The sequence below is a fragment of the Lycorma delicatula genome, chromosome 7 (assembly GCF_047948215.1).
Source record: "Lycorma delicatula isolate Av1 chromosome 7, ASM4794821v1, whole genome shotgun sequence".
Classification (NCBI taxonomy): Eukaryota; Metazoa; Arthropoda; class Insecta; order Hemiptera; family Fulgoridae; genus Lycorma; species Lycorma delicatula.
In genome coordinates, this window is record NC_134461.1 from 70180748 (window position 1) to 70207908 (window position 27161).

At 29.5% G+C, this 27161-nt stretch overlaps 1 protein-coding gene across 1 annotated transcript in view; it reads left to right on the forward strand.

Moving 5' to 3' along the window:
- N (neurogenic locus Notch protein) overlaps positions 1 to 27161 on the forward strand; it is a 486560-nt gene that overhangs the window by 56992 nt on the left and 402407 nt on the right. Inside the window, exon 2 of the mRNA XM_075372134.1 lies at positions 13917 to 13995. Within this exon, the coding sequence (XP_075228249.1) occupies positions 13917 to 13995 (79 nt within the window). The remainder of the gene's footprint in view (positions 1 to 13916; positions 13996 to 27161) is intronic.

Sequence of the window (27161 nt, forward strand, 5' to 3'; positions counted from 1 at the left end):
CTATTTCTTAGATGTGTGGTTAATTGAAACCCAACCACTGAACAACATCGGTATCCACGATGTAGTATTCATATCCGTATAAAAATAAACTGTCTTTACTAGGATTTGAACGTTGGAATTCTCGACTTCAACATCAGCTGATTTATGAAGACGCGTTCACCATTAGACCAACCCGGTGGGTTTCGGGCGTAGACTTAAACCATAAGAAGTTACAGAGGCCATATTTTGGAAGTAATAGAGATAAGAGGGAAATTTATTGCTGTGTAAAAACAGCTAGAATAATTTAGCATCCATTTAAAACCTTTTAGAAAGGTTAATTGGACTTTCAATTAATAAACGCAGACCTATTACTTTAATCCATTTTGCAATAGGAAAAGAGTTTTTGGGGGGTGCTACCGTAATTAATTTTTTCCTAGAAAACAAAAGTTGAAGGATTTGTTTTTTATTAACATTTGTTGTTATAAGCATATACAATGATTTGGATTTTTTTAAAATTTATTTGCTTTTTGACATTTTTGCTTTAGTATCAACGTACATGTAATGTAGTCTGATGTTTAAGAATATCCACGAAAAAATTCATGATAGTTTATTCGTAAATCTCTCAAGTGTCTTAGCCTATTTGGTTTGAGAGCACACACGTTAATATTTTAGTATTCTTTGTAGTTTTCTTTACTTTTGTTCAATCTGATGGTTTCTTCTTTTACATGTTTTGAGAACGATTCTTTTTCGTGCGGTTAAAAGTTTTTGTTGATCTATCTGTATTTTAAATAAAAATAACATTTTAAAAACCATACGAACCAAAAGAGAGAAAAAGCAGGAGTGTGTATCAAAATGGCACTGACTTAAAAAAAAGGTAGAATATATATATAAGAATTATAAAAGAATTGATTTTCGCTTATTTCCGTCCTGCTTTATGAAAATGGTGGATTGCAAAATTCATCTTTACTTTTTTTTAGGGAAAAACTTTTGTTCTTAATTTAAAAAAAAAAAGTGAATAAAGCTTTCTTTCTATACTGTATCATTAAATAGTTTGGAAGATGTCATTTTAAATCCGGAGTTTCCGGGTTCGAATCTCGGTCAGGCATGGCATTTTTCATGCAAAATTCTATTTCCATATCCCACGCACATGCTTCAAGCTTATGTGGCGATATCAATAAAAAAAAATATATATATAATATATATATAGATTAAATGAACACATTTGAAAGTTTGATAAAACGTTAACAAAATTAACATTACAGAACTTCACAAAATTTAACCTTTTCCTTCTTCCCTTTTACCCTTTCTTCCTTTTTCACTATTTCATTTTCTCATTTTACTTTTTACCATAATCCCTTTTCGTTTCTCCATTTTCCTTTTCCCCGTCCCTTTACCTCATTTCTCTTTCCCTTATTTATTTCTCCCATTCCTCTTTATCCCTTTTCTTTTTTCTCCTTTTCATTTCCTTTTCCCCTTTTTTATTTTTTCCATTTCCCCTTCTTCCCTTTTTCGATTTTTCCCTTTCACCCTTTTCCCCCGCGTGTAAATCGGTCCAGTAGTTTTTTTAAGTTATAGTGGACACACATATCGGAAACATTGAAATGGAATCGTAAAATATTTAGTGTTGCTTTTATGTCCAACAGATAGCACTGTTTAAAAAAAAAAACAAAACATTTTTTTACCTGTCAGAGGTGTGACATTGCTATGTATATAATTCAAATATGTGAATTTTATACTTTTTATTTATTCCAATCATTAATTATAACCCCTCCTGAAGATGGCAGAATGGCCGAAAGCGCTTGAGGAGAAACGTATTTTATATTAGTAAGCTTACTATATTATATATAGTAATTGTATTTACCAACGGTACCATGTTAGAAAAACCTAATATATCGTTTGTTAAATGAATATACTATTTTCATCTTCTGTTCCCTGGCTTTCATATTGTTTTTTTTTTTTTTTTAGATTTTGGGATTGTTGCTTTTTATTATTATTATTAAAAAATAAATAAAATTGAGTTCAAAATTACAAGATTTTAAAGTTGTTGCTATGTATTTATAAAACCGTGGAATATTTCACATGAAATTGAATATTGCATTTCTTTTACTATTTGATACCGTTTTTTTTTCTCTCGCTCTTTCCTTACCTCATTCACAGTTCGGTATTATTAATTTATATCGTGCTTGGTACTCGAGTTTCCAATTAATTATTTATTATAATTATTATATTCATTGTTTAAATTGACCGAGTAAACGAATTAATTATTGTTACATCATTAATATTCTCTCATAAGATAGTCGGTTATGTATTTTTCCCAAACTGATATTTATGTAGAGTACGTACGAATTTTTTTTTTAGTTGTTAAACCTGATGCACAATATTTGGTTCTCAAGAAAAATGAGGATAAAAAGAGAGGAGAGAAAAAGAACGGTGTCTAAGAGGAAGTTGTACAGTATATGATGGATAACTTATAATGATTAGCGTATCCGTCAATATATACCAGCTTCTATTTAGTCATGGGCTTGGTGTAATACGAATCAGCGTTGATGAGTTTTTCATGATACCTCCTCTAGTCGAGATTAAGTTAGCTGGGAGTGAAAAAGAGATTTATATTTATAAAAGAAAGAAGAAGAATGTGAAGGAGAGATTTTTTTAGATTATTATTGGTTAACCTTGATTTAGGGCTGCAAGTTGTAAAAAAATTTGATTTAAACGAGCCTTCGTGTGAGGTTTTTAAAACTCGGTTCGTAAACTTTCTTCTGAATTATTATTATTTTTTTAATCTTTATTATTTCTTTAATTTTTTTTTTAATACTTTAATATTACTAACGACCATTTTTGCAACTTTTGAAAATTAATTTTTATTACAGTTAGATTTATCTGTATTGTATCGTAAATTCTAATTTAATAATTCGAAAAAAAATGTGTTGAGTTGTACAACAATCATATGACATTTAAATTTAGTTGGGTAAATTCGATTCCATTTCCCAACGTTGTATTTTGGCAAACACAGTCAAATCTATATATATATATATATATATATATATATATATATATGTAATTGTACAACTTAAATTGTAAACATAATTTATTCAAAATCTTTAACTTATTACATTTTTTTTTATAAATAATATTTCATTAATAAAAATGTTAATCCCGCTTTTTTACAATTTAACGGGATAAATTTATTTGTTACTTTATACTATCAGTCCCAATCTTACAGCGGTAATACCTGTAAAGTACCTGAGGTATAAAAATCAATTCTGCGAGTTGCTTTCTCTGATAGTGACAATGATCACTGTTCACCAGTCACATACGAAAATATTATGAATTTTATTTAACGTAAATTTAATTCTATTATTTCTGTAACAAATATTATCAATTCGATTTATTGAATCATTCAGTTCAAACTTGGCTCAAACAGTGACAGGCTCACAGTTCATTAAGTTTTCATTAAAGTTTGTGCTTCAACCGGCAAATCTCCACAGCCCCTGTCACTGTCAGTAACGTAAGGATTCCAACGTAGGGCCATACATCTAAATAGGTTCGGCCGAAAATGAGAGATTAAGTGGTTTTCCTTTGTTTTTTGTTTTCATTGAACCGAATATAATACTGGTTGAGTGTGTTCAAGCACACCTAAATCCAGATGTTAATCAGCCCTACAGTGACATCTTCATAATATTTTCCTATGTGACTGGTGAACAGTGATCATCGTCACTATCAGAGAAAGCAACTCGGAGTATTGACTTTTATACCTCAGGTACTTTACAGGTATAAGGAAAACGGGGGCATGGAAAATTGGAAAAGAGAAAGGGTAAAAGCAAAAGGTTAAATTCCGTGAAGTTAACCGGTGAAGTTCCGTAATGTTCAGTTTTTTAATGTTTTATCAAACTTTCAGTTGTGTTAATTTAAACTATATATATATATATATATATATATGCACTCAAATCTAGCAATAGCGAAGCATTGCCGGGTCAGCTACTATTAAATAGATTTTAAAAAACTTTTGTTTCATAATGATTTCTATGTAATAAAACGGGTTTCTCATTGTGACTGAGTGTGAGGCCTAGAGTGGTGAGGTGATGCAAACACCTTGTACGATGCTACACCAATCATCAATTGGTAAGAAGCTGGGTGCTCCTGGAGCTCTGTTTTGGGTGGTCCAATGGGGTGCTTTTATAATATCTCTGCAAACAATCGTCCAATTTTTATAAATTCAAACGAGGTATTTGTTCGTGGGTTGAAGGCTAACGTTTTTATACATCTGGTACACTCTCGGTCTAAGAGATAAAGATTATTCGGAAATGTTTTATGTTTGTCAACAATTTTTTTTTCGGCAGTCGTGTCGTTTAATTTTTAATATTTATCTCTTGTCTTTCTTTAATAGGGCTAGTATGGATAGTTTTTCTCTATGAGATAGCTGACGTTTTCGGGAATGATATTTGACTTATCATTGTTATAATTGTATCAGTTATACATAAAAAGTATTTATAGCAAACCGTAATTAGTTTTTTTTTATAATGACCACATTGCATCATTTAAGTCAATTTATATCAGTTTTACTTCTAACTTTCTTTGTTGGCTTGGTCTTTTGTATTTGCCAATATTTCTTTAGATTATCGGATCTGATCTTTCTTAATTCGCTCGAAACCGTTCTCTTTCGGGTTGTTTTTACTGTAGAAAAATATCCGGATTTGATTTAATGTCGACGACGTTCTGTTTTTGGTCCATTTTGTACGATGATTAAGATTTTAGAATTTTTATGGAAAATCTCAAATTTAAAACAGTAAAATGATTGTTTTTAAAAAAAAAATTGCTTTAAAACATGACAGATGTGTGTTTGTATAATGTGTGTGTATATATATATATATATATATATAAAACATCAGTATAGCTCGTACGCGTTGGTTTTTTAAACAATATTATATATACGGCATCTCTATCTATCTCCCCCGATTCTCACAAAGAAGTACTTGTCAAACAACAATAGTGACGCAACTGTCATGCATTACTATTATTATTATGTGTTGTAGATAGATGTATATAAAACTTGATACACATGCTGTATCACATCCCGTATACGTCGCGTATAATATGTGCAGTGCACATGTAGTCTTGTACGTTTAATATTATATATATACGTAGTCCAATGGCCTTTATAACAATATCTTGTTCATTGGACTTATTCAATGTTCACCTTTTTCTGATTTTTATAAATTTGATTAATTAACGGAGCTTTAGAATAGTTTGAATACTAGTAAATAGCATCTTATTTTACCATATCATAACTATTTAAATACACCATAAAAACCAATTCTTATTAAAAATAATGAAAGTTGTAAAGCAACTTTTTTTATGACCAATTATTTTTTTATTTAAAAAAAAAATTCATATCAGTTCTATCCGGTATGGGTTAGGTCAGATTACAAAAATTCATCCGGTATTGTATCTTTATATATATATATATATATATATATATATATATAAAGATACAATACAGTTATATATATATATATATATATATATATAACTTTTATAGTTAATAGCAACCTTAAATAATAACAATAATTTAAGCTATTTCAAAATATTTATCCATTCTAATGTAATTAAAAGTTGAAAAATATTGGTAATTTTGATAATGTCGATGTCCTAATACTGGTATCGTTGTTACGTCGTAACTTATGATCTGATTTTTTTTTTAATAAGTCCAGACCGTTTCCCGTATGTTTTTCTATTTGAAATAAACAGTAAAAATAGAAAATTATAAAAATAACTTTTATAATAAGGGAATGAATTTCTTCTCTTTTTCTCCGATTTAGACCCTTTTCCAAATTTTATGCTCTCGCAAGTCATGGTATCCTTTGGTGATACCATATTTCAAAGGGCTTTATTCTATTTTTCCTAATTTTCCTATACTTTGTTTCGTTACTATATTTATACTTCGTATAAATAGTTTAAAAAAGATTTGTTTGTACTTTCGGGTATTATCAGGTTTATTTTTGCACGAAATCTCTCCCTCTCTTATCACAGTCTGCTTTTGATTTCTTTTAAGTTAACAAGTCTGTGTTTCTACTTCCTTGTACGAAGTAAAGGAAGTATTGTGATCGCGAGAAATTTCGGTTTTCAGATTTCAACGGAAATATCCCTTTTGACCATCCCTGAATCCATTTTGGCTAGTTTCGGCGTGACGTCTTATGTACATTCATACGTATATGCATCCAGAAAATTTGGATTTTGTACTTTAACTTAACTGCAGTAATAAGCACTCATTGAAAACTTTTCAACGATATATCATAACTGGTACTTATTTTCATTGTTTCTAGAGTTATACCCAAAACAAATTTAATTAATAAAATATTTGGATCTTACAAGGGGAAGGCACATCGGTTCGAATCCGACTTCATTTCCGACTTTTTATTAGATTTATATATATGATTTATTAATAATTATTAATCTCTGATTGTAAAAAAAAATATGAAAAGAAATCATAAGTTATTACTGAAATAAAATTTTATGTGCTTTTAAAAATGTGTATATATAATTTAATAGGCATACAACGAAGTCTTGTGGTGTCCACATCAGGTTTGGTGAAACATCTGATTATTTAATAGTAATTGAAAAATTATAATTTTAATCGCATTATTTTTAATTATGCATTTGTTTCAGTCTACTTGATAATAAATATCGCTATAAAATTTAGTAACCTTCTCCTGTTTCGTTTTTTTTAATGGTTACATCATAATAAATTAAAAAACATTATTAGATATAAGACTGACATTTATTTAAGAATAATAAAGCGATTTTTACTCTAACCTAATATTCAGGAAAGATTGTTGATTTAATAATTGTATAAATATTTGATGTTAATAAAAACAAATATTTTAGCGGTTCTGTAACTGTCCACTTTTATTAAATAATTGGAGGATCGTATCTCATTTTCAAGTGAAATAACTTTAAATGAAGTGCAGCAAAAAATGTATGTATGCAATTTAATAGGCGTACAAGGAAGTCATGTAGTGTCCACATCAGATTTTTTTTTATTCCTCCTGACCTAATTAATTTGAAGTTCTCGTTGTACTTTTCTTTTATATTCCATTACTTTTTTCTTTATTCTGTTTAAATAAAACTATCCGCATGTACATTTCATAATTGCACTAAATATATAAATTACTACAACATCCTTAGTTGTGTTTGTCCGATTTTTATCAGTTTCTCGTTAAATTTACCAACATACCAATTTTCTTAATTTTATATAAATTCTTTCTTCAAACATTATAGAAAAACATATCTGAAACAATACAAATAGGTTTTCTTATTTGTCCTTAAAGAAATTTTACTTTCGGTAGGTTAATTTTTTTTTAACCATTAACTCTCCTTTTTCTATTTTCTTATAGTCTAATGTGTGTTACATTGGAAGATAAAATCCTTTTACTTTATTGTAATTTACTTTTTAACCTATTTCTTAATGCGGGAAAAATTAAGTTAATGCGGGAAATTGGTAATTGACTGAACGAAGCTAAGTTCTTTTGTGAAATTTGTTCATTTAAAGTTTTTCGCGGTTGGATGCCAAGAAGACTAAACTACATTAATTGTTTTACTGATTGTTATTATTGTGTATTTATCAGATAAAATTATACCCCATCTACTGTGTATATAATAATTTTAAACATTATTAACTTTGAATAATACAAAATAATGATAATATATTAATTAAATTTATCAAGCTTGTAGAAACAAATTTTATAATTATAAAATGAAAGTTTCTCAAAAAGTCAAATTTACATAAATAAACTGTATATTTTATAGAAATACTTAGCTGCAGGGCGTGTCTACGGCACGCCTTCGCAGCTAGGCCCTCCGGGCGGGTTGCCCTGGCAGGTGGTGTCTCCGAATGGGATGGTGTCCAAAACTGATTACCTCATGTGTAAAAATATTTTTTTTTGAATGATGAAATTTGATATAACGAAAGTTAAATTAGAAATTTAACTTCGGAAATTGATATTAACGAATCGGAATTTTTCGCTAGTGATCGGTACATTCCGGTGCCTACTTATTGGGTATGTAGTTCATTATTTTATGAAGAAAAACTATCACGTAAATAAATAAAAAATATGTAAAAAAATTTAAATCTCCATTCTTAAATTAAACGCACTAAAAGGTAAAATATAATTTTAGGACGGTATCTCAGAATGGATTTGACAAGCTTCGGTGGTGATACGTAAGTTTTATGTGAAAGTCATAGCTTCAGATTAAAAAATTTTATGTTTTTGCTCATAATGTTTGATGTTTACGCCTATCATCACGCATAAGAAAAATTGGCAAAAACATCAAATTATTTATTTGAAGCTATGACTTTCACATAATCTTGCATATCACCATCAAAGTTTGTTGTCAAATCCATTCTGAGATACCAACCTAAAATTTATTTTACCTTTTAGTGCGTTTAATTTAAGAGTGGTTTTTCAAAAGTTTTGTTTATATATATTGTTTATTTTCTACTTTTACTCTTCATAAGTTTACTCTTTACATCTGCGCTAGCGTACAGGTTTGAGCGTATTTCGCGAAAGATCGGATCTGTACGTTTTACGGTGGGTAAGTGTAATCAAAACAGGGCTAAACGATTTAATTTCCGGATAATCAAGATCCAGTCGCGATCAAGAGTGTACCCGATGCGTTAAATAGTTAGCGCTTAACCTGTTGATACATACGCCGTTTTAATCGTGAAAATCAGACGAGCGGTTTCCGAAATATTACGTGCCACCACATCGCATCCCCTCGCTAATTTCCGAACAGCGTCCCCGGGTCACTTGAAAATATTATCTTCCGACCGACAGGTGGGTACCCCTGGAGCGGATGGGGTAACGTCGAGGGGGTCGAAAAATATTTTCAGAGCGCTAGGAACGACCGTTTTCGAGATATTTGTGATTTCGTCCGAAAATTGGGATGCGATTAAAAAGTACTAAATTTTCCCAAAACTTAGATATATATATTTCACATTTATATCGATCTATAATAATAATAAAATATAACAAATGCACACCTGACCACCTCGAGACATGTACTAACGAAACGGGATTTCCGTTAGTGATCGGTACATTTCGGTGCTAAGCTAAGGGGGACGTACACACAGGCACACATACAAATGCCGTTTCGTAGGGTAGGGTTATATGTAATTTGAAAAAATAATGTATAAGCATTAATATGCCTTGAGAAGCGATTTAAAAAAAAAAAATGGGTGGACAGCATTACAATTTAATATAATTTTTGAATAAATGTTATTTTGATCTGGTATATAAACTTATCTATTTCGTGGAAATATTGTAGGTACAATTGATTTATTAAGGGACTTTAATAATTGCCCTTTGTATTCAAATAAAACTTACCTGACTACTCATCGTATTGGTATCCGGTTCGTGCAGTTACTAATTGCACGTTGTACCGAGCAATATCATATTTAAACAATAATTTTAAAGTTATGATAGTTTTAAATGTCTTCAGGCTATCAGTTATTGTTAATGAAGCGTTAAATTTTGATATAGATTAAAGAACTGAAATATTCTGAGAATAGATCACGTTAAATACATTTCAGGTATGTATATAATTTTTTTTTCCTTTATGATAACTAATTACTTATCAAAAATTTTCTTTTGCTCATATTTCGTATAAACTCACTGTGTAGCCGGAATTTTGATTCGTGTTATTTTTAACGAGTTATTAATCTGGTATGTTGAGAAATTTTATTACTTGTTTTTTTATATGTAATTTAAAAATAAAATAAGTTTTCAGACAAAAATGTTATTTTTTTTTTAATCTTATTAAAGTTGTTATGTTTTTAAAAGAATTAAAAAAAATTAGTGATTTACGGTAAATAGTTGGTTGATAATAATGATGCTGAAAAAAACAAAAAACAAAAAAAAAACAGTCGCATTAAAAAAATACTGTACGTACGAATTGCTTTTTCTTTGTCAAGACGTAAATTATTTCTCGTGTAGAACGTATTAACAAGCAGTTTTTATATAAAAAAAGGCTATATGTAATATTACATTTAAAAATATAATTATTACATTCCTACTAATCTTTTTCTTTGCCATTTTATAATTATAGCTTAATAATACTAGGAATATTATTTAGTTGACATGAATTTCTTAAAAAGAAAAGAAAATCATAAGAAAAAAAGAGGTTGACGTTATTAGTAAATATAAGAAGAATATTCTTTTTTGCGCATACCTTTTGAGAATTCATACTCGGTTTTTAAGATTTATTATTATTTTTGAAACTGTAAAAAGAAATGTAATTTAAGAATCTTCATTTTCCAACAGCTAGATTAATATATACGTACAAAAGCATACATATTATCGATATATTTTATATATTATTAATAGTTTAAGAACATGGAGAAATATTTATTTCTCCATGTTCTTAAACATTCGTATTCGTTTCTTTTCTCTTCAAACTCTTCATTCTAATCGGGATCTGTCAAAAAAATAATAACTCTGTTTTGAATATTATTGTCTGGAACCGTAAAGCATTTTATTTAACGGGTATCGCTTTTATAAAAATAAATATTAAAGAACATATAAAAATAAATTATTAAAATTTTCCCGTTCCATCAGAAATACGATTTTAAGCAAAGGTTTAGTGATTTAAATTTAATTAATACACTTCTTTGAAAATATTAAATTTGGAGTGTAATATTCATTTGTTTATATGATTTAAAATTTAGTTTATTTTATTTAATTACCATTGGGATTCGTAATAATTATAAATTATTTTCAATTATTTATCTTATATATTAAAACAATTGTGCTGAAAAACTTATTTCCAATCCGTGTGGACGTACTATTGGTAGATCACGCTGATTTTTTTTTCCTGTTCGGAATGATCAATAGATATGTCAAAAAGCGTCATCGAACCACAAACTTGAGTCTCCTCTGAGAATTCCTCAGTAAATTCTCATTTATCTCTTAATTGAGGAACTTTCCCAAATTGTTATTGACAGGAAAATAATTTTGAAGCTCTGTCAATGCCTGATAACTTTTGTGCGGACCATTCCGAGCAGAATAAAAAGAAATTAGCCCGATTCCTCCAGTAGAAAGTCTGGATGGACTGGAAATAGGTTTTGAGCACGCAGTGTACCTGTGGTAGAAAAGTAAAGGAAATAGCAAGATGATTGGGGATGGGGTGTGTTGTAAATGCAATAGGTTTTTAGCAGATTCAAAAAAAAAAATTACAAGTTGTAATAATAAGGACAGTGGAGCAACAAGGGGCTACTAGTTTTTTATAAAGATCTTCAGAAATTAAAGCAAAATATCTTAATCGGATAATAATAAGGAAGGGTAAAAATAGATTATTATTTAACGATGTTCGTTTTATATATACACACACACACACACACACACACACACACACACACACACACACACACACACACACACACACACACACACACACACACACACACACACACACACACACACACACATACCATACATACATACATACATACATACACATACACACAGGCATGTGTGTGCGTGCGCGCGCGCGAGTATATATGAGCATGCGTGGGTGTATATTCATTTTAGTTAGATTTCATATGTCAGCGACCTATTGTAATAGGTACCATGATTCCACTTACGGAAAATTTCGTTATATCTTCGCGTTTCACCTCCCCCATACACCAAAACCACCGTCAGTTCAAACGTTCAGCTATATATACATTTATATATATAATATATAAATATATATATATATATATATATATTTCACTTTCTGGACACGATAATTGCCATAATTTTACGCCAATCACTCTCAAATTGATACATAAGGTATAACAACCGAAAATCTCGGTCGAGTTCGTTAATGGGAAAAATCTGACCATGGGGGTAGAAATGGGGATCTTTTTTGAAAAAAGAAAATCCTGTAACTTTCTTATTAAATAAAATATCGAATTCGTTTGAAGTTCCTACTATTCATTGTAAAGTTTCTGATATCTAAGTAAAGTTTTTATATTGATATCTAAAGTAAACCTACTATCTAAGTAAAGTTTTTTAATATCACCAACCATTGGCCCAGGGGGTAAAAAAATGGGGTTTCGAAAACAAAAAAAAAAAGAAATCATCTCCCTTAATACGCGCAGTAAAGAATCGGCTTAAAGTGGTCGTTAGTCCTGTAAACATTATCTAAAACTTTTGTCTGAAACAATTTTAATATGACCAACCCTTACGTCAATGGATGACCAAAATGTTGCTGGAATTGTAAGAAGTATATAAATACTATATATATATACTTGTCGTATGCTGAACATGTGAAACTTTTTTCACATGCAACCATTGTCGTATTCAGTAAATTTGAAGTTTTTCTTAACTTTAAGGTAGAAATCTTTTTTATCCCGTACTTAGCACCGGTGAGTACGGTGATACATCTACCTCCTCCTTGCCGACGTGCCGTAAGAGTTTTTTTAATTAAGAAACATTTTAATAGTTGAAATAAAATTTTTATTATTTAATTTAATTTAACAGATGGTAATTGTTCAATTTTATTAAAATATAATGAAATAATATAAATTCTATAAGCGTAATTTTTATTTCTATTTTTTTTTTTAATAACTATTATTATTTCTTTAGTCTTAATTTAGAATAGAACTTCTACATTCCAGTCACCAAATTAAGTAGTGAAACTGTTGTAATGCTGTTTTAAGTTACGTTAAATCGAAAAAAAAAAAATGTTATGAAATAAGTATTATGTATTTAAAAAAAGGCATTTTATTCTAACAATGTTTTTTTTTTTTTTGCTTAAAAATGTTAATTGTTAATTTCTGTTTTGAGTATTCCATATATTTGTTATGTGATCTGACTATATGGTATGTTGTATTTAGCCATTATTTTATTGGTTTAGTTCCTAACATATATAAAATGTTTCTAAGAATTTTACTGCTGTTGTATATTGTCAGTTAACGTTGGTTTAGAATACATTCACGTCAGATCATATACCTTTATGTTTTCTACATTTTTCTGTTGGCTTAAGTTATTTCTCTTAGAAATAAGTTCAAATCAGATGAATTTAATTTACTGAGATAATTTTCTCGTTTTTATTGTTTTATTTTAAACTTTCTCACTCTTGACGTAATATTACGTTATAAAAAGAAACGACGTGCGTTCTTGAAAATTGCCCGGTTTTGTTTTAATTTCTATTAAAATTTTACATAGCAGTTATATTTAATTTTTCTGATAATCGCCGATTTGTTCTACATTTGTCAGTCAGAATTTTAACGTTCATTTTTATTATGTAATTGAAAAGTTATATTAACAGACATTCATTTTGAGCATGATTGAGTAATTTATTATTTTTTATTGGTTTATTTGTTTAGTTTTTATTAGTAAAATAAAAATAAAATATATAAATATATATATATATATATTTATTGGTAAAAATAAAAATTGGGATAAAATATATACTTACACGCAGACACTCACGCGAGGAAAAATAATTGAGAATTTCGAATTAAGTTGATTTTTTCTTGAAAAAATTTATGTTTAAAAGGATTCAATTTAATTTTATAGTCGTAATTAATTTCATGCAATACTAATGCAAAAAAGTTTTTAAAATGAAACACAGCTTTTGTAAAAAGTAAGAATATAATTGTTTAGTAAGGATTAAGTTAAAACAAACTAATTCTATAACTATTAATTATATTCGTTTTATAAACTTTAATCTTCGAAAAATCATAAGCGGGAAATAATAATATTTGAAATTCTAATAAAGAATTTGTGTTAAGGTGTTCACTGGAAATGTTCCCGTGATATCGAAGAAACTTTACGATCACAAGCACGCGCATATGAAGCTTACTCCTTCTTTATATAATAAAAAAAAAATTACTAATTATTGTTATTTATTTTCTTCATCTATTATTTATTAATTTATTTTATTTTGTTTAGGTTTCGTTTCCTGTTCACCGAATCCTTGCAAAAATGGAGGAGCTTGTATATCATCACCTAGAGCAGAATCATATTGCAAGTAAGTGGCATTACAGTTTTTTTTTTTAATATTGAATTATATTGCCGTTTTTATTTATTGTTTTATATGCCTTTTTTATCATGAAAACTTTTTCATGATAAAATGTCAATTAAGAAATTGTTACTCTGAAAATTGATCTTTTTTATCTACAACAATACTGAATCTATTGTAAATTATATAATATTTGATACTATATCCGCAATGAATATTTTAAAATTTATTGATAACGTACTTTAAAATATAATCATATTGCTGAGATTGTGTCAAATCATATGAAACGGTCTTCCACATAAGAGTGAATTTTGCCATCGTCAAGTTCTTTTTTTTATTATTATTTCTATTTAAGTACATTTTTCCATTTTCTCAAAATTTTATTAATTACAATTAAGAAAAAGAGGAAGTGGTGATGATTAATTTACCGCGATATCCAAGAAGTGGATGAAGAAATATTAATTTACAGTATATTGGTTGGTACTGTTAATTCTTTCATTATTCTCCTGTTGATACGCTCTACCAGTTGTCTAATAACTAGTAAAATCACAAGATTATAAAGGCACAGTTATATTAGTTAGCTTCTTTTTTTTCCAATTTTTTTGCCTGTTAGTTTTCTGGGTGCATCTGGCAGCAATATGCTGTCGTCAGTGTTCTTTTTTTTGTTTTGTAATTCCGCTGTTTTTTGTTTCTTCAGTCATTTGCTGTTATAAATTATTTCGTTTTTCATGTGTAACTTGCCCGCACATATAGACGTGCGAGCGTGATTGTAATAGAAAAGAAGGGCGAGTGTCATAGTAGTTTTAAGATTATTTTTTCCCTAATAGTCTTTTCTTTTTTTTTTTACTAGACGATGTTTTATTTTGTTAATTATTATTATACCATATTTAGGTTTATCTCTTTTTGGGGAGGGAGTGTTGATAAATAAATATAAATTGAAGGAGGTTTTAGAGGTTGTTGATGTATTAGTGTAGATTTTATGTACGTTAATCTCTTGTTTTCTATTTTTCCAATTTCAGAGAAACAAATTTTCGAAAAGTACAGGCTTTTACTTTCCCGTCTATATAGTGATGTAGTTCTAGAAGGGAAACTATTGTATTTAGTCCAATTTGGGCATATGCAGTTTTACCCGATCTTGACGTTTTTGACGTCTAAGGATCTAAAAAAAAAAACGGATGTTAATGTTCGTATGTATGTATATTAAGTTTTGACTTCTTTGACTCACCGGGTTGGTCTAGTGGTAAATGCGACTTCGGAAATCAGCTGATTTCCGAAGTCGAGAGTTCTAAGGTTCAGTTACTTTTATACGGATTTGAATACTAGATCGTGGATACCGGTGTTCTTTGGTGGTTGGGTTTCAGTTAACCACACATCTCAGGAATGATCGAACTGAGATTCTACAAGACTACGCTTCATTTACACTCATACATATCATCCTCATTCATCCTCTGAAGTAATCCTGATGGTGATTCCGGAGGCTAAACGGAAAAGGAAAGGTGTTGATCTCTAAATCACCTTATATATTTACGACTACTGGACCGATTTTGACCAAGCTTTGTGAAATTACTTCTATATATGGGGCATTACATTTTCAACTTAAAAGGTCAATGAGTTGAGGCTTTAGTGCAAGGTCACCCACAGTATCTTGAGATTTCACCTAATTAAGGTCACATTTGTTAATTAAAAATAATTATATTTGGAACGAATTTTTTTTTTGTAAAATCGCACCCCACCGCAAAAAATCCTCTAAATTACTGCTACGTTGTGATGTCACAGAAGAGCGGTTGAATTACATAAATGAACAATGTTTAAAATGTAAAAAAACAACTCGGTCTGGCCGGGTCTCGAATTCGATTTCCCGGTTGATTCTGTAGCTAGTTCGTTAAGCCCAGCGGCTACACCAGTGTGCCGACTGTACAAGCGAAATTTGTTCTATATAAGTTCTGAAATTACATTATTTTAGTTAGTACTGACGTCACCGCTAGTACCGCCACACCCGCGTGAATTAAATACGGTATGTGCGCGTGCTTTAGTTAGAATCATTAAATTAAACAAACGAAAAAATATATTTAAATAAAATGGTAAATATTTCAAATTAATTTGTGTGTGTAAGCCGTGCGTCAGAAACAATCCCTACTCTAGATTCCTGGAAAGTGTAGGGAAAGACTTTCCCGGAACGCGGCTTTAGCCTGTGACAGGAAAGTCTTACTGTGTTTCAACATTTTTTTTGTCAAATTTTACTAATTGTAAATAACCATCTGTAAGTTATTAAATATATGTTTTTATTATATATGAAAATTTTTTAATATTGTATGTTTATGTTATCCAGTATTTTATATTACATTATTATACTCTATTTTGGGTGCATGAAGAACCCAGTAAATCATATATGCACTGCGATATGCGGCTGTCTGTCACCTTAATCCGTTCGGCTGCACCAGCTTCATAATACATATGCACTGTAAAAAAATTTATGGTATTACATCTTTTTAACATTTATCGCAGTAATACTAGTATAAAGAGGGTGCATGGGTGAGGTAATGTTAGCCGTTTTGTTTTACATTCCCGTTTATTGTGTTTCTTTTAAAGTACGCCTACATCGACTCGAGGGAATTCGTGTGGGCTTGTATAAGATAAATTACGATTTATGAGGGTAGACTATTTAATAACAATTCAAAGCTTGGGCGATGATTTCATTTTACTAAATTTCCATTAAAATATTATAATTTTTCTTCATTTTTGTTAATTACTTATTTTTTGATCATATTGTTGGTAATCGTTTAAAAATTAAGTCGCTAGAAACTTAAAAAGGTTTTCTTTTTTAAAATCCTTAGTCGGGTTTTGAGAGATATTAATATTAACAACAGTCGGTGAATTATATGCCACATTTCCTCTGGTCTTACTTGTATTTTTTTTTTTAAATTTGTTAATGAAATGAAAATGTCCTAAATTCCAGGAACATTTAATAAATTTGTATTTTGAATGAAAAATATAATTACGCATGATCGTTTAGAAAATTTTATTAAGCGAACGATTGACATTTGAACTGTTGTAATTATTTCTTTTTATAGTCATCTGCATTAATGTGTTGATATTTTTTAATTATTTCCTGTATTATTTGGAATAAATATAACAACAGTTCATTAATAGTAGAATTAAAAATATAATAATTTTTGTTTTTACTGTTAAGTAAGATTTTGTTTTGTTAATTTTTTCTGTCTTGTTTTGAATTTTTTCTTTTATTGTAATCGATTTTCAATTCTTTAAAAAAAGCAGGCAGTTTATTGTGTAACTAAGCGTGTTACTTCGAAAGAAGTTACTAAACGTGATATTACTTTTATTTATTTATTATTATTTTTTTTATTATAATATATATTGTAAACGTGCAACTGGTATATTCAGCTTTTTTCTATATTGTATAGCCTTTGGACTTAAGATGCTGCCTGGTTTCTTATATTGTATGCAAGTTGTATCCGGGATTAAGAAATGTATTTTATGGTATCCCCGTCGCACAATTCTCGACTCTTTCTGTATATTTTAATTTTGTATTCTTTTATTTCTACACTTTTGATGAAAAAGATATGATGCTGGTCGGTTGGCTTATGTGCTATCCAATCCAAGGAAGATTCAAGGTCGCTGATTGCCGGCGGCTCGGTCAGGGGTTAGTTACAAGTCAGTCGCTCTCTCATTTTCTTCTTCTTTGGTATTCTCTTTCTACGATTCTTTTATCTCTCTTTCTTTTATTCACTCCTTTTCTCAACTCGCATTCCTGACGGTAATGGCGGACCTGCCCCGGCATACTTTGTATATAATGCCCTGTTATTATTTACAACAGGAAATTACCGCTGTTATTTTGTTTCTTGTTGCTAGCCGGGTTGCAAGTAAAGCAGACTTATCGTCCACTTTCATTATACTGTTTGTGCAATAAGGTGATCTCTCTCTCACTCTCTCTCTCTCATTTGTTAATACCTTCCTTTTAGTTCTTCCTTTATATTTCTTTTATTTCGCCTTCGCTATTTAGCCTGTGATCTTACTGTTGTGGTATACTAACACTCCATTACATATCCTTGATTGTTTCGTTCACAATAGAGACTAGATGTAAAGTGAATGGAATTGTTTTCTTAGGATTGTCTTCATCGTTATTACCATCGTCATCATCATCGTTGTCATCATATGATGATGATCATCATTATTATCATCACCCCAGCTGACTCGAGTTCAAGAGAAGTCAATTTACGCATGTGTCTTATTATATAGTAATGGATTTTCTTATTTAGTATCGTTCTTTTACATAATCAATTTCTTTTGTAACAAGTTCTAAGAAAATTATCTTTACACATACACATATTGTTTAATGATCACGGTAAAAGTATTAATAAAAAGAATTTTTTATGAATTATATAAATCAGTTTTTCCTGTTAGACCGATCGAAATAACTCATCTAGAGGAAAAAAATTGTTACCTGGACTTTTGTAAGTAGAAATGATAAAGGTAAGGTGGCTTATAATAAAGGTAACAAAATAAATGCATGAGTTGTGATGGTTTTGAGGGTTGATTTGGGGGGTTGAAAAATAGTATTATTGCGATTTCCGGCGAAAGTTGACGTCAAAAAAATTTGTACCTATTTAAGACACAGAAAGGTATACTTTCACTAAGTTTCATCAAAAATATATTGTTTTTGCGGAAATGAAAAATAAAAAACGAGAAGAAAAAAGTTTTCCGCATTTTTCTCGGAAAGTTTGAGGTTATGTTAAAAAGTGACCTCTACAAAAGTTATAGATTTTTGCATGATCTACAATTTTTGTATTGGACATTTTTTTTTCAACTTCCCCCCCACGCAACACACCAAATCATGCCTCCACACCGCTCACGCATTTATTTTTTTACGTTTATTATAAGCCGCTTATCATTTCTAGTTATAAAATTTCGGGTAACAGTTTTTTTTTTCTGTAAGTGAAATTTGGTTGACTATGAAAATTTTTTTTTTTTTTAGGTAGATTTCATTAGAAAGCTACCTTTTGTAATGGATACCATGATTCGACTTCCGGAAAATTTCGACATATCTTCGCGTTTCAAATACCCAGACCCTAAAACCACCGTCAGTTCAAAATTTTATTTATTTATATATATATTTCACTTTGTTGTGGACACGATAATAACTGCCGTAATTTTGCGCCAATCAATTTCAAATTGATACGTAAAAAATAACGACCCAAAATCTCGGTCAAGTTCATTAATGGGAAAAATCTGACCATGGGTCGGAAATGAGGGGGGCTTTTTCGAAAAAAACAAAATATCGCTACAAAAATACCTGGATAAGGACCAAAACTTAACTAAGTAAAGTTTTTTGATATCACCAACCATTTTCCCACGGGGTGGAAAAAATGGGGTTTCGAAGGCAAAACAAAAATCATATCTCCCTTAATAGACACAGTATCGAATCGGCTTAAAGTGGTCGTTAGTCCTGTAAACATTAAGTAAACCTTTTGTCTGAAACAATTTTTGATATGATCAACCCTTACGGCAAGGGATGACCAAAATGTTGCTGGAATTGTAAGTAGAGATGGGGCTTATCGTATGCTAAAGACGTGAAACCTTTTTCATAAGCATAAGGTTTTTAGGGTTTCGTAGGCGTCAAAACGTCAAGATCCAGTGAAAACCGCATATGCCCAAACTGAACCGATTGTAGTACTTTCGCTCCAGAGCTATAGCGCTATCTAGACGGGAAAGTAAAAAAGTGTGAATGATTAGTTAGTTTACTTTTCTTTATTTTTGTATTTAGTTTTTTTATAATTTAATATTTAATCGACTGATAAAAACGATGTACTGTATAATATATATATATATATATATATTTATTTTTAATATTAATTTATTTTATATTGACAGATAAGCAAAAATATTATTTGTTGAATGTAGCCTTCAACAATACTCTAATTATTGTCGTATTGAGTAAATTTGAAATTTTTCTTAACTTTAAGGTGTAAATGTTTTTATTCCTTACTTAGCACCAGTGAAATCTACCTCCGCTTTCCGACGTGCCGAAAGGGACTTTTTTTTATTTCAGAGTATTTGAAAAATATTTTGTAAATACTTCCTTCCATTTTTGATCTCCTATCACTTTGAATAATTTAAAATAAAAATAAACCAGTTTTCTGCGCTAAGATCTTACATCAGTTTTGCAATGAGTAAATACAAAACTCGTTCGATATTTTCTGGAAGCAATATGATTGATATTTCAGTCCTTCTACAAACATATTATAAAAAAACAGAATAACAATGATAGATATTAAGGTTTTTTGTTTTTTTTTTAAATTAGTATTTTATTAAAAACGTCTTTTTCCCCGGATTCGTTTGGGATTATGAAAGCCTATTCTTCTTCCGCTCCGGTTATTTTGACATCTTTTTAGTATATCCGGCATCAATCATGAGCTTGAAGCAAATGTATAGCAATCCAAACAAAAATGTGCTCATTACATTAGTCGAAACGACCGAAAAAAATATTGGAGCATAAAACATAAAAGAAGCATCTTTATTGTAAAATAAATAATTTTTTGACTAGAGGTGTTAGTAATTATTTACAGCTAAGCCCATCCATTGCATCTATAAAGGTGAAATAATATAAAGTTAAATGTTGAAACATTTGAAATTCTACCTATCCGTTAAGTATCGATCCAAAAAGCCCTTTGTCTTGATCTAATAGACATCTCAGATTTATAAAACATCTTGCATAGAACTTAATTTTGTATATCAGGAATCATACATTTTTATTTTTAACGTAATTAATACGAACGGTTAAATGAAGTACATACTATCACGTAGTGGAGGAAATAATACCCCGTACAGTGTTATTTTGTAATTTGAACTTTGACTCGCATTAACATTTTCCGTTATAACTTGGCTGTTTGATGTCAAATTTATTAAATTTAACGTTGAAAATTTGTGGATTTTCTGTTTTCAATTTTTATTTGTTTATTTTTTACTTTTAAAATATATATATTTATTTTAAAATAAAACTGTTATAATCAGGTTTAATTACATAGATCTTAGGTACACTGGAAATTATATAGTTTAGTTTTTACTAAGAAAAAATAGTACACTGTAAAAAACCCGTATCTCAGTTATTCGGTTCATATTTCTTGTTACAGACGTATTTATTGTTAAATAAGCACTTAATTTATTGTGTAGTTCTTATATACATCTGGATTTGTTGAGAAAATATGCGTTTTTACAATGCTAAATAATCATTATCTTGTTACAAAAAATCAGTTGCGTTAGTTGTCACGTAAATATATAGAGTATCTTCATAATGCAACAAATAAAATGTATTTATACATTTTATTTGTTGCATTATGTTGCATTATGAAGATATTAATTTATATTTTATTTGTTCTGGTTGTATATATACTTTCTACAAAATCCTTTCCGATAAAAAAAAACTGTCACTGTGGGTTGTTTCTGATGCACGGCTTACACACACAATTAAAAATATTTATTACTTGATTTAAATATAATATTTTTTCGTTTATTTAACTCAATATTTCTAACTAAAGCGCGTGAGCATACCATATTTAATTCGCGCGGATGTGGGGGTACTTGCCCCCACGGTCGGCTTTAACTAAACTAATGTAATTTCACAATTTACATTTAACAAATTTCAAATATACGGTCGGTAAGACTGGTGTAGTCGCTAGGCCTAACGCATCAGATACCGAGACAACCAGGCGATCAAGTTCAAGAATTAGCCAGACCGTGTTACTTTTTTACACTCTAAATATTATTCATTATTCTTCTACCGCTTACCTGTGACGTCAAAACAGCATTTTTTTATGGGAGGTTCGATTTTGGAAATTTTTTTGCAAATAATGTTTTTTTTTTTAATTAACAAATGTGCCTAAGAAAAATATGACTTTAATTAGGTGAAATCTCGAGATACTGAGGATGATGTTCTACAGTTTCATCCCATAAAAATTAATACACGTATATACGAACATTAAGTTCTGGAGAATTTCCGTCCGGTTTTTTTGGGTTTCGTAGGCGTCAAAACATCAAGATCCAGTGCTAACCGCATATGCCCAAACTGGACCGATTGCAGTACTTTCACTCCAGAGCTATAGCGCTATCTAGACGGGAAAGTAAAAAAAGTGTGAATGATTAGTTAGTGTTTATTTTTCTTTATTTTTGAATTTAGTTTTTATAATTTAATATTTAATCGACTGATAAAAACGATGTACTGTATATATATTTTTTTTTTATTATTAATTTATTTTATATTGACAGAACAGCAAAAATATTATTTGTTGAATGTAGCCTTCAACAATACTCTTAACATTGTTTGTATCTGTGTTTTATCGTTAAGTAATTAAGGTTATATGCTTCTGGATATGGTTTTGTTTGCGTCTCGTACTGTTGCTGCTGAAGCAGCAGGTGGCAGTTGCAGACAGACTGATACAGATAATTTATTGTTACATATGTTTGTATTTTTTTTAAATTTTTTTGTAATGTTGATATGGTTGTTGATATCATTCTATTAAATAGTTTTGCGTACATTATTTATCTTAAAGTTTTTTTTTTAATAGCACAGTTTTTATTAATTTATTATTAGTCATTAAAAATAACGTAATGTGATCGACAAAGTTCAGTAATGTTTTGTGGTTAAACTTATTTCCTCAATTGAAAGAAATAATTGAATACATTTTAAAGAATTTATTCCATTTAGCTTGAGATTTTAATGTTTAAATGCATTTAAAAAACTGTTAAACATTGTGTATGTGGGGCTGTTTGTATTCGGGATTAATTCGAATTAATCCCTGCGATTAGTAGATGCATCCTGTGACTTGATTCGTGGAAGTTTTTGACGTGCGATGATTGGTCCGTTGATCATCCTCCCACAATTCCTTCATTATAACATGGAACATATTCTATGATCCACCAGTCGTTCGACGGAGAAGACCTTCACTGTCCACTGTGATGCTTTTCTTAGGTCCCAGGGCTTTGTAAGATTACGGTCGTAAATATTTATAACCAACAAACAAGGAAATTCAAGAAAAAAGAAGAAAAAACAAGAAGGCCGTCCTACAACGATAGCGAACTCAATCCAGCCCAATCTGCCGGGATAAGAAGAAGAATCTTCAGGACCTAGATTTCCTATCTTTCCTTCATCTTACAATCGCCTACAGACACCACATGCGACTTCTCCGCGAAAAGAATGCAATGGTTCCTCCAAAAAACTAGGGCCCGTAACTAAACCGAAAAGCACTAGCACCAAAGACCTTCAGTAGACGAATTGAAGGGGAATCGCGTCGGGAGAAGGATTTTATTGGCAATTTCCTTGCTAATTTTCTAAGGAATAATCAAAGTAAATCGTTTAAAACACAATCTACAAAGGATCGGAACGCAATTCCCAACTGCGTTCATCTTAAACTAAAAGCAAATATATGTAGCAATTAAAATTAAATACCTGCCAGAAAAATATCTCCAAAAACCCAGCAGCAAGGGACTGATCTCCAGGCTGTGTAACGAATAGGAGGATAGAAGATCCCCGATATCCTTCGTTACGTTCCGTTTCATATTCTATTGGAAATATATATATACACACACAATATAATATTGAATATATCATTAAAGGTTTAGTGCAATAGAGAAATTCAGATTTTTTAAAATTAAATTTAAGTTTCCCGTAATTTTATACGTCCATTTTTTTTGGAGTGTAAATCAATGTTTTTAATCGTTCGCCTTGAAATTATTTTTAATTCTAACTTATTCTCTTTGTCTAACATCTTTTACTTCCCAATTTCTTTTTTAAATTTCAAATTCAACGGACCTGAAAAAAAATTTCCTGGTTTCCTCATTATTACGAATAATTAATTTTTCTCTACCGTTTTTATACATGAGTAATTAAATATTATGTAATACTGTATTCCAGTTATTTTATTATAAAACCTCTATTTCAACTACCTTTCGCAAATTTATCGATTTTTTAGGTGTCGTAAAAAAATTAATCAGGTATAAAATGAGTACCAGAATATGTAATTAGGTTGTATAACTGTATTTTATTATATAAATTTGTTTATTTATTTCTACGTTATGTCTTTTTTTTATAATTTATTAATAATTATAGTTAAGTAATCTGGAATTAATTTATTTTTAAGTTTATTTTTTTCTTATTTCAAGTGTGAATAAAAAAAGTTCATTCTTAATTAAAATAATTAATACATTCTTTTATTTTCATTATTAATTCGAGATATTATTTTATATTTAATCGTTTATTTTTATTTTTTTAAATTAATTTATTAGTTATAATTATAGGTAAACATTTTTTAAATAAATATATTTATAAAATGAATTATTTTGTCCACATGTTGTTAATGTTGATGATTATAATAATAATAGTATTATTAATAATGATGGTGATTTTGATGGATTCTTTAGATCAGAGACCAGTTCATTTAAACGACCAACCAGTTTTATAAGGATTGACTCACATGAAGCCACTAGACAGGTTCCTTCACTCGCTCACTTGACCGGCTGTGTTGAGAGAAAGAAAGATTTCTTGGTTCGTAAAAGAGTTGGCATGACCCGATTAGTAGGCTGTATCGATTGGGGCACTTTCAGCTATATATATAAAATACATAAAAAAGTTTGACCGTTCTTCTATATGAACTAACTGTTGAACCGGAATAATCTTTTGGATTGTAATTGATTGTTTGTGTTTTAACGCATTAGTTCCTTTTTTTCTTAAAATTAAAAACAAAATTCTGATGTATTGAAATTTATCCCACGGTATTTATTCAGGGATATATGAATTTTTTAGTTTTTTTTCTTTATATAAAGACAAATAATTTGCAAGATGCTACCTTGCCACTCAATTAAATTATTAATTATTATGTAATTGTTTTATTCTAAAGTTCCTTTGTTAGTCTTTATCAAATTAAACCATCTGTTGGAATTTTTAACTTTCTTTATTCGTTGCTTTTATATGAAGCTCATTATGTGTCATCCTGTGTGAGGTTTTGATGCCAATAATTAACCATTCTCAATTTCATATAAGTTACAGCTAAGAGGAATTCTTACCCAAAAGATATGATGAATATCTTCCCCAGATTCTTGGGGAATTCTTGCCCAAGAGTATCGAGGTCATTTTCCCCAATTTTCAAAAGTGTACAAAACATTTTATTGATTCTTTTGATTTGGATAATTTTTTTTAATAAAAAATAGATATACCTTTAATTAGAACAATTAATACGCGTACCGAAAGATTTCACTTATCGTCTACATAAGAAAATTTTCATTTCAATGTTGATAAAGTAATTTTTGTGTAACCCAATTAAGTTGGGTAATCCATTCTTCGTTAATTGTTTAGTTTTTTTACGATTGACAGATTATGTCGTTAAAGAAGTTATAGTGGCCATATTTTTTTAACGGGAAAAGTTGTAATTCGAAGTTAAGTATTGTTCCATAAGGAGGAACCTATGGATTATAAAAACTAACATAATTAGGTAGGAAATAATTAATTGATCCAGCATGTTTTGTTTTAAATTATTTTATTAGAATTATTACATTTTAATGATATTCATAGTGTATTTACTTTCTTTCTTTTTATTTTTCCTGTTTAGCCTCCGGTAATTACCTTTCAGTTAATACTTCAGAGGATGAATGAGGATGATATGTATGAACGAAGTAAATGAAGTGTAGTCTTGTACAGTCTCAGTTCGACCATTCCTGAGATGTGTGGTTAATTGAAACCCAACCACCAAAGAACACCGGTATCCACGATCTAGTATTGTGTAAAATAACCGATAGTGTATTTACTAAACTTTTTTTTTGACCATGTATTATTATTTTTTTTTGCCAGAATATTAACTACAGCTGGATTAGATATGAATAAAGTGTGATAGAAACTGTTATTCTTCTGAAAAGTATTCCATTGAAATGGAAATTTTGAAATTTTCATTGTTCTCTGTAATTTACTATATACTACTTTTTTATTTATTTATTAAGAATCATCTTTTTTAATATCAATATTTAAGATTTGGTGGTAAAATCGCTCAGTTTTATACATTGGTTGGTTTCTTAAAAGGCATTACGTTTTAAATATTTAGATTATTGGAATATATTATCAAATTTAAAAGAAGAAATGTGGCCAGTTTTATTGTATTAAATGTTGAATTTTCATTTTGTATCAGTTTTTTCCTGATTTTAACTCTAAATGTAATAATTTGTTTATCTGTACCTAGCATCGAGTTTTTTTGTTAGCTGGAACGTATGTGTATGTATGTAATATATATAGATTTGTATTTAATTATTTCCAATTGAATATAATCTGCGTGCACGTGTATACACGTTGAATAATATCGATGTACATGGAAAAAGTTAAACTGATCATTGATTAGGTTACGTTGCTATTTACTAAGAGGATATTAAATAGTTTTCTATACGAGATTTTCGCGGTTCGCCGATCGATTGTTAGTTTTGAAGTATTAAGTCGGGTTCAATGGGGCAGATGCATTACGTGCTACGTGCACAGTAATGAGAGCATTGTGCCTTCCAGGGTTACCCTTCTTTCAATCGTCCCTGCACTAGACTACGTACGTAAAATTCTCTCTTGTTCCATTGGGTGCTTCCAGTTCTATTTCGTGGGAAAGTAGTCGTACTTCCTTAGCGATTGTTCTGTTCCCCTTTAAACAAGGTTAACCTAATTAAATTAATTGTTGTTCTTTTTATTATTCATTATTCATTGTTTTTTTTCTTTTATTTTATTTATTTATTCTTTTTATTTTTTTTTAGTTTGCATACACCTGTATGTAAATATTATTATTGGTAATATTATTAATTATACGGCCAACATTGTCAGAAGAAAAAATACTGAATTTCAGGTGTTTGTTACCTGTTTGATGACAGCATTGTAAATAAAAATAACTAATCAATTCGGTGTTCAGTTTTTAATTAAAACGGAAATGCCTTATGATTACTGCTATTATTATTATTACTTTTTTTAGTAACGTCTTCGTTTTAAAAACTTAGTTGTTTTATTAGCCCAATTAATTATTAACATAATTTTTTTATATGGAGTAAATTAATTGTGTTTTATTTATTTATGAAATGTGTTTCTGTTTTATTATATTAGAAAATACATTCCAAATTGTTAAGTTATCAACGATCTTAACCTTTCAGGG